The sequence below is a fragment of the Melopsittacus undulatus genome, chromosome 4 (genome assembly GCF_012275295.1).
Source record: "Melopsittacus undulatus isolate bMelUnd1 chromosome 4, bMelUnd1.mat.Z, whole genome shotgun sequence".
Classification (NCBI taxonomy): Eukaryota; Metazoa; Chordata; class Aves; order Psittaciformes; family Psittaculidae; genus Melopsittacus; species Melopsittacus undulatus.
The window spans coordinates 93,784,983-93,793,546 of NC_047530.1; the positions used below are offsets into that span (position 1 = coordinate 93,784,983).

Genomic DNA, 8,564 nt, shown 5'->3' on the forward strand with positions numbered 1-8,564 from the left:
AATATTTCTGATTTTTCTTCTGCTGTGCCAAGCATGTTACAAAGATAGCTGTAGAAAGGCTTTGCATAATAAAGGCATTGCATTCTCTTTCATTTATTCTATTTGAAGCTATTTCCTTCACTTATTTTATTCAATAGGCGTTGTGTCAAACCAAAGCATATAGATGTGACTAAACCCGTAAAAATTTGGGTACTAGGGCAAATGTTTGCATTCCAGAGGAAAATGACTGCATTTTCCCATATGTACCATGCTCAGTAGTAGGAAAACCAGACACCTGGGATGGAAGCAGAGACAAGAAGCCCAAAGATACTTATTATCATAGTAAATCATTAGTGTCCACATTTGACTCTGGCCTTGCAGAAACCTTTTAAATAAATTTTTCTACAGCTACCTGCAGCCTTTATTTTCTATAAAATACATGAATCTGTGTAGATACCCTAATCCTTTTTCCTTCCCAAATCACTGCCTCTTTTCACCACTTATCAAATACCTGATTGCTAGAAGTCTGCATAATACTCAGAGTAGTAGATACACTAACCTTTATCTTGAGCTCTGAAACATCGGCTTCAACACACACACGCACACTGAGTCACTTAAACACAACAGGGGTGCAGTTACTAAGGCTCTCCAAATTCTTGTAGAAACCAGGAGTTCTCATAGGTAAGATTGTTTTGTTTTTAAAAGAAAGGGAACATGAAAGGAGGGAAAGAAAGAAAAGAAGGAAAAGGCAGAAGACAGCCTTGTCCTGAAGAGTCACTGTCTGCCAGGAACTCACTCTATGTGTGATGAGTCCTCGCACTGAATCCTTTTTCGGGACAGTGCCTCCCCAGAGGCTCATGGGCTGCCCTGGCTTCCTTGGACAGGCCGAGGGTCTCTGGAGCCAGCCAAACAGAGCCGTGATCAAACCCAGAGGATAAGCATGGCTTGCCACCAGACCTAGAGGTTCACTCTGCTCTACCTAAATGCTTTGTGTCACACTTATGAGGGTGGGGATACAGGCACTTCATACCACAGAAGGCAAGTTTACAAGCCAGAATCTAAAATTCTTGAAAACATACAAATTGGCAGTTAGTGATTATATAAATTTATAAAGAAAAAACACGGAATACTGTTACTTCTTATTTATAATTGCAAAGATTTACCATGATGGCAGCAGCAGCAGTTCTGAAGTGATTATGAGGTTTGATATAAATGACTTTCTGGCTTGTTAAGACAGAGGGGCAACCTTATGCATCTTCACCTGGAAACCTCACAAAATGAAGGGAGCTGACATTGTCATATAACAGGAACAATGAGAAGCCTTGTGAGGCTCCCTTACATGCATTTTTATTTGCTTATTCCTACAAAGGGGAGGGGGGAGAGGAGGGAGGGCTCAAATTCTACAGATATTAATTATAAAAAGGACATTAGAAAGTATTTAATTAAATATATTTCTTAATAAGATTCTTTCACATTTTTAAATTGAATGTATTCAAGAATGGAGAGTGGTTCTGTAGTGTTACTTGAAAGATCATGTTTATGGGTGAAGAGGAAGCAAATCTTATATAGATAGGTAAAACAAGATTTTTTTTGTTAGTATAATGAAATTCCTCATCTAATGAAAGAATTGTCATTAGTCTAGAACTAATTATTAAAGTAGGAAAGTAATAATGCAGTTAACTTATATACAGAAAATGTCACAATAATAGTAATATTATGGTTAAAATTGTTATGCACACATGCACACATGTAGACTTCTTTAGTTTCTATTCCTTCCTCTAAAGATTGCTGCTCTGGGCATTCAGATCAGCTGCTTCAGTCTGCTGAGGGAGCAATACCAACAGTCATCAACCACTGGCATCCTTTCTTGGCAGGAACATGATGGTGGTGGTTTCTTCTTCCTCTCCCCAGCATCACCTTTTGGTCATTTTTTGGGAGAGTCATATGTTTGCTAATGTGCTTTTACACCTTTCTTCTTCTTCACTTGTCTGCAGCTTCAGATTCCATCCAAATTTACTATACATAGTGCCTTTTACATATATTAGATATTATTTCTTTGATCTCTTTGTTACCCCTAAAATCAACGTTATGAAGCCAGTTGTTGTGGTTTAAAACCCCACCTCAGTCTCCCGCAGTACCACACACTCCTTTGTTTCCCCCCCCCCCCCCCACCTTCCCACTCCCGGAGGGATGGGGAGGAGAGCCGGAGGGATACAACTCCCACGGATTGAGGTAAAATCAGTCCAGCAATCACTACTGCTACCACTAACAAATCAATGTTAGAGGAAATAAACAAGGAGAGAGAATACGATACCATCCACTGAAACGAGCCCAGCCCGGGAGAGCTAACCCCTCCCCTCCCGGCTAACCCCTCCCCTTCCGACCAGCTTCCAGTCCCCTCCCTGAGCAGGATGTGCTGTGGTATGGAATACCTCCCCGACTAGCCCAGACCAGGCCCCTATCTCTCCCTCCTCCCTGGCAGAGCATGAGCTACTGCTGAACCCATGACACCAGTTCTGCATATATTTTTTTTTTAACTAAGTGTTCAGTGAGTTGTTTATATAGAATCATAGAATCATAGAATAGTTATGGTTGGAAAGGACCTTAAGATCATCTAGTTCCAACCCCCCTGCCATGGACAGGGACACCTCACACTAAACCATATCACCCAAGGCTTCATCCAACCTGGCCTTGAACACTGCCAGGGATGGAGCATTCACAACCTCCTTGGACAACACATTCCAGTATCCATGTACATGCTAAAATGTAGCCCTATAACTGCCACTGCTGTTGCTAGCATCCGGCCATAAGCTTTGCACTGAGTCTGCATGGCCTCAGGACCAAGGCTTGCCAGGCCTCCTCTTTATGAACTTGTCCTGACCTTACTGCAGCTTAATTTTGCTTGGCACAACTGTCATAGCACTTTCTTGAATTTATTGTATCTAATTTGTTTTACTTTTATCTTTGCACAGTACAACTGCAGTTTTGCACAGAGAGCAGCAACAATTGCTCTGGGTGGGATGAGGTATTTAGTACTCTCACGCAGTGACATAACACAGAGAAATACAGGCCTGGTACAACAGCAGATACCTTGCAGTGTGGAGACACAAGATGGAGTGCAGGCAGGGGCAGTAGGACATTGTGTGACTGTTATGTGGATGACACAGTACCAATAAAAAGAAAGCCTAGATCATGGTGCACAACTGTGCAAAAAATGCATCAGCAGAGGCAGGAGGGAGAAATGACCCTTCCCTAGCCTATGCATGATAACCAGGTCAGCCTATACTAGCCTAAAACATTCTCCTTACCATAGCTGCCTCTGCATTTGAACAAAGTAAAAGCTGGAAGCTATTAGGAGCTGTTACCACATTCTCCACAACACAGAGTAATGCATGGCATGGAGCCAGGCTAAAAAAAAGCAGCATAGTGAGAAGTTTCTATTCCCCAGCAAGCGGCATTTCTGCTTCTGCAGATTCAGAGAGAAGCTGCAGTTTCGGTTTCTCATGGATCACGTGGGGGCTGGAGCATATAAAAGGAAAGGCATAACAGCAGCAAGTAGCACTCCATTGGCTTTGCAGCTGCCTTAAGACAAGTGAGCAGAGAAGGATAACCATGAGGTAAGCCACCAGTCTCTGAAAGATGCTTTTATGCTATGCCATGGGACAATAAAGCTTATTTACATAAATGTAAGTAGTGAGGGACTTTTTGGGGGATCCGAGCAGCAGAAAGTATTTTACAGAGTATTTACCAGAAGATTCAAAACAAAATAAGGATGCTGCTGAATATTGTATTGAGTATTGTTATTGCTTCTCTGACAAGGAACAGTGTCTATGAGCAGAACTTGCAGTCTGAAAATCTGTGTGCATGCAGTTCAGGGATGAAATCCAGGCTACAGCCATGACTGGTACTTAGCCAAATGGGTGACTGGCACCAATGCATTTGAGAATTTACTTTGATCTCTGCTACTATGAGGACCAGCAAACAGGGCAGTGCAAGTCCTGGGCTGCAACTTTGAGCATTAGAGCAGAGGTGACATTTTCTGAAGACTGCCACACATGTACAAGAGAGGCAGACACACTCTCAAATAGGGCAAAGCCAAGATGTTTATGACAGCTTTGGAAACTATATTTACCAGTGACATATTGAACTAAGCTAAACCGTATTTAATCTGTGTCACAAATCTGTTTCTGTGACATTCATGAATATTTTCCACCACGCAGCCACTTGTTCAATCCCCCCATTCCCAGAGGGCTGGGGAGGAGAATCAAAAGAATGTAAACCCCGTGGGTTAAGAGCAGTTCAGTAACTAAAGTATAATAGAAAACTACTACTACTACTAATGATAAGGGAAATTACAAGGGGAGAGAATACAAAATTAAAAAGGGAAGGGGGGGAAAAGAACACAATAAACACAAGTGATGCAGCCTGACCCAAGCAGCAGTCTGGGTCTTCCAGGTGACTCCTCCCAGTTTGTATACTGGGCATGACATGCTGTGGTATTGAATATCCCTTTGGCTAGTTTGGGTCAGGTGTCTTGTCTCTGCTTCCTCCCGGCTTCTTATGCCCCTCCTCACTGGCAGAGCATGAGACTGAAAAGTCCTTGATGAGGAACAACTAAAACACTTGTGTGTTATCAGCATTGTTCTCAGGCTAAAGTTGAAAACACAGCACTGCATCAGCTACTAAGAAGAAAAGTAACTGTTAGAGCTGAACCCAGGTCACGGTTGTTAGCTGGAAGCTGTCAATCAGTGCTTGAGGATGGGCTGGGCATCGATCAGTGGGCAGTGAGCAGTTTCATTGAGCAGCACAATGCAATACACACCCTTGTGTTTCTTAGGGTTTACTCCTCTCTCTCTTTATTTCCTATTATTATGATGATAATATTTTACTTTATTTAAATTATTAAACTCTTCTTACCTAAACCTACAGGTTTTTACCCTTTTTTTCCCCCTCTCATTCTCCTCCTCATTCTGTCAGGATGGGGTGGGGAGAGAGTGACAGGTTGTGTGGTACATAGTCATTAGCTGGGCTTAAACCACAACACCTAGTCAGGGGCACAAGCCCCCACCCAGCCTTCCCAGGGGACCCTCAGCTCCATGGGCTAGGGGAACACCAAGCACTAGGGGTCCACTAGAGTGCCTAGGGAAATGTGACACATTACAGGATGCAGGGAAAAGTATTTGGGTATTGCACAGGACTTGTCACGGGACCAAGGGCAGAGAAACGAGAGATCTGAATGATCTGTTGCAAAATCACAAAGAGAGACCAGCTGTATCTAAACAGGGTCTGGTCATCATGCCTGTGTGTGTGTCTAGAGATGAGCATCTGCATGGGAAGAGGATCTCTGACCAGCTACTGGATATCCAAAGCCAGTTTCTGGAGACCTATAGGGCGAGTGAGTGTGTGGTATGCACCAGCAAGTGGAATGGGCTGGCACCCTTGAGGGCCTGTACATTCAAATGCCAGGAACTGGGGAGACTGGTGAGATTTGGGAGCCAGCTACTGGATACATCAGTATAATCCTACATAAAATGGTGCTATGGTCTAACAAACAAGGATTTACAAAGGCAAGAAATTAAAAATTAAGCTTATAATCCAAACCATAAAAAATACAGGCACATGGGAAAGGAAATGTATCAATTTCTCTGTATTTTGAGGGAAGATTTTTATTCGAGCATAATTTCTGGGCTGGCCTCAGAAGTCATTACCAACACAGGAAATACATTCCTCTGGCCCAGGGGTGTGCCAGCTTTACCATAGATGCTAGCTCTCCTCTGATACCCAGACCACCAGCTCCATTGCTATGTAAGAGGTGGCCTCATACACTGCAAGGAGAGTTACTAAAATAACTGTTCAGATCTTTAGACCTCCAGCTTCCCACAGCTTTTGCTTGTTTGAAGTATTGTCGACTAGTGGCACCAGCTGTGGTATGGCCTACATTATGTCTAGTTTAACGCCAAGAGCAGCAAAAACCAAATGGGGTATAAGTAATTTTTTCTTTGATTTCTTCTAGTACCGTTACCAAGAATACCTTGAAGAGCTCCTTGATGCAGCTCCAGTGTCATTTTACATGGGCTTTGCTGAAAGAAGATATGGATCTAGATAACCTAGAGGACACAATAGGTGATCAGATCAAGTTTTTTGCAAATTCCAACTTAAATCATTATAATCTACTGTCCTACATATGCCATCTAAAGAATTCAAATGAGCAAGCCCTGAAATATCTCCAACAAGCTGAAGAAGAAGTTAAGAAAAACTACCCAGATGAAATCACCAGAAGTCTTGTTACCTGGGGGAACTATGCCTGGATCTATTACAACATGGGAAGATACAAAGAAGCTCAAACTTATGTAAGCAAAGTGGAAAACAGCTGCAAAAAGCTTTCAAGTACTGCTCCAGGGAAGATTCAGCTTCCAGAGATCTATGCTGAACAAGGGTGGGCATTTTTGAAGTTTGGGAGAAAATACTACGAGAGAGCAAAGGATTGTTTTGAAAATGCTCTGAAGAATGAACCCAATAACCCAGAATTTAATGCTGGCTATGCAATAGTGATGTATCGTTTGGAAGATTTTTCTCGGAGAGAATGTGAATATGTAAACCCATCGATTGAGGCCCTGAAGCGTGCAGTAGAACTGAACCCAAATAATACTTTTATTATGGCCTTACTTGCATTAAAACTTCAGGACTTGAAGCAAGTTGATGAAGGGGAGAGGTACATTGAAGCAGCAATGCAGAAAACACCTGATTTTCCTTATGTCCTGCGATATGCTGCTAAATTTTATAGAAGGAAGAGAGAAGTGGACAAGGCACTGGAAATTTTGAAGAAGGCCCTAGTGCTGACACCAAAATCAGCCTTTTTGCATCACCAAGTAGGAGTCTGCTACAAAGAAAAGCTGTTTAAATTGAAAAAGACAAGATATCCACCTCAAGAACAAGTAGAGGAACTCCTCCGACTTTCCATTTTTCATTTTAAAACAGCGACTGACCAAAACACAAAATCCTTTGTTGCCTATATTGGCCTAGCAAACATGTATGCAAAAGGAAAGAGGTATGAAGAAGCAGAAGAGACATTTCAGAAAGCATTTCAGATAAATACTCTATCCTATGCTGATAAACAAGAATTCTATTACCATTATGGCAATTTTCAGCTTTTTCACATGAAATCGGAATCTGAAGCCATTAGGAATTACACAGAAGGGCTGAAAATTGCAAAAGATTCCTATGGAAGACGAAATTGCATAGGTGCCCTGAAGGAATTGTTGGAAAAGAGAATTCAGGAAGGTTTGAGAAATGCAACAGATTTTGGTACACTGGGATTCATTCACAAACTGAAAAATGAGAAATATAAAGCAATTGAGTGCTATGAGAAAGCCACTTCATTATGTCCCAACAATGAAGAATATGTGAGTGCATTATGCGAGCTACAACTTTCCATCACAAGCTCAAGCTCCACAAATTCTTCATTAAAAAAAAACCAAACAAACAAAACTTAAATCCCAAACCCAAGGACATTTTAACAGACTCTCAAAACCTTTTTTAAGGTTGAAATTACAAGCAGATGAAACATCTGGTAGCATCACTTTCTAGTGATAATGTAGAAACTGCAGATGAGTATTATTCATTTGTTTGTTTATTCACCAACAGAGCATGCTTGGAAAGATGAAATAATAGCTAGGATGTCTTAGTTTTCACTGCTGAAATACAACCTTTCTACCAGTGTAAGCGATATATGTAGAACATAGAGCCTTGAAGATGGAAATCAGATCTTACCTTCAACTGAGAAAAAGATGAGAAGAAAAAAGAAAAGTATTATAGTATTTCTTCTGTCCACTTGAAAGGCATGCTTATACACAAATGGAATCTATGATGCTATTTCAAATATTTAAAGGATATCTTTTTTAGTGTTATTTAGAAGAAACACTTGAAGACTTCTTTAGTTTACTAACTTGCATGTTGTTTAGCTATGAAAAGTAACCACTATTTGACTAGTTTACAGTGAAGCTTACAAAATGTGTATTATTGTTCTGAACTATTAAAGAGCATTGCATCTATTGGCTGTTGCTTCTGGTATCTCTCTGCTGACCAGTCCTCATGTTAGTAGATAAAAGAAAGGGAAATGGACATTTGAAAAAATAAGAAGGATTCAGTTTTGGCAGGATATGAAAGGGTCAGGACATAGCCCCATTTATTTTCCCAAACTCTCAGCAAAGCTGATTTCAGAGGTGTTGCACCAAAGAATTAAGCTGTGCACAAAACAGCATCCATCTAGTTTACTCTAAACCACACTTTCTGGAACTGCTACAGCAAACATCTGGAGAGGAAGGTAAAACAGTCTTTGAAATGCCAAAGAGATGGTTACCTGCAGTCATGCTTGTGAAACAAGCCAGGGACAGAAAACAGACACAAGAAATGTACTAAACTGGACATGGAGGGCAGAGTGCAGCTAGAGCAAAAGGTTGCATGAGCACTGAAGAGCCAGGTAGTAGAACACAAAGGGCATATGGGAAAAGGGATGGGTGCCCACAGAGTCTATATGAGTGGAAGAAAGGGCTAAAAGGACAGGGAGAATGGGTGGAGGAGGCGAT

At 41.4% G+C, this 8,564-nt stretch overlaps 1 protein-coding gene across 1 annotated transcript; it reads left to right on the plus strand.

Moving 5' to 3' along the window:
* The first annotated feature begins 3,506 nt into the window (after positions 1–3,506).
* On the plus strand, positions 3,507–8,030 carry LOC101871327 (interferon-induced protein with tetratricopeptide repeats 5). The gene is made up of 2 exons (XM_031044622.2): positions 3,507–3,596; positions 5,993–8,030. The coding sequence occupies exons 1-2, from the start codon at positions 3,592–3,594 to the stop codon at positions 7,470–7,472; spliced, it is 1,485 nt and encodes a 494-aa protein (XP_030900482.2). The 5' UTR covers positions 3,507–3,591; the 3' UTR covers positions 7,473–8,030.
* Positions 8,031–8,564: the final 534 nt, after the last annotated feature.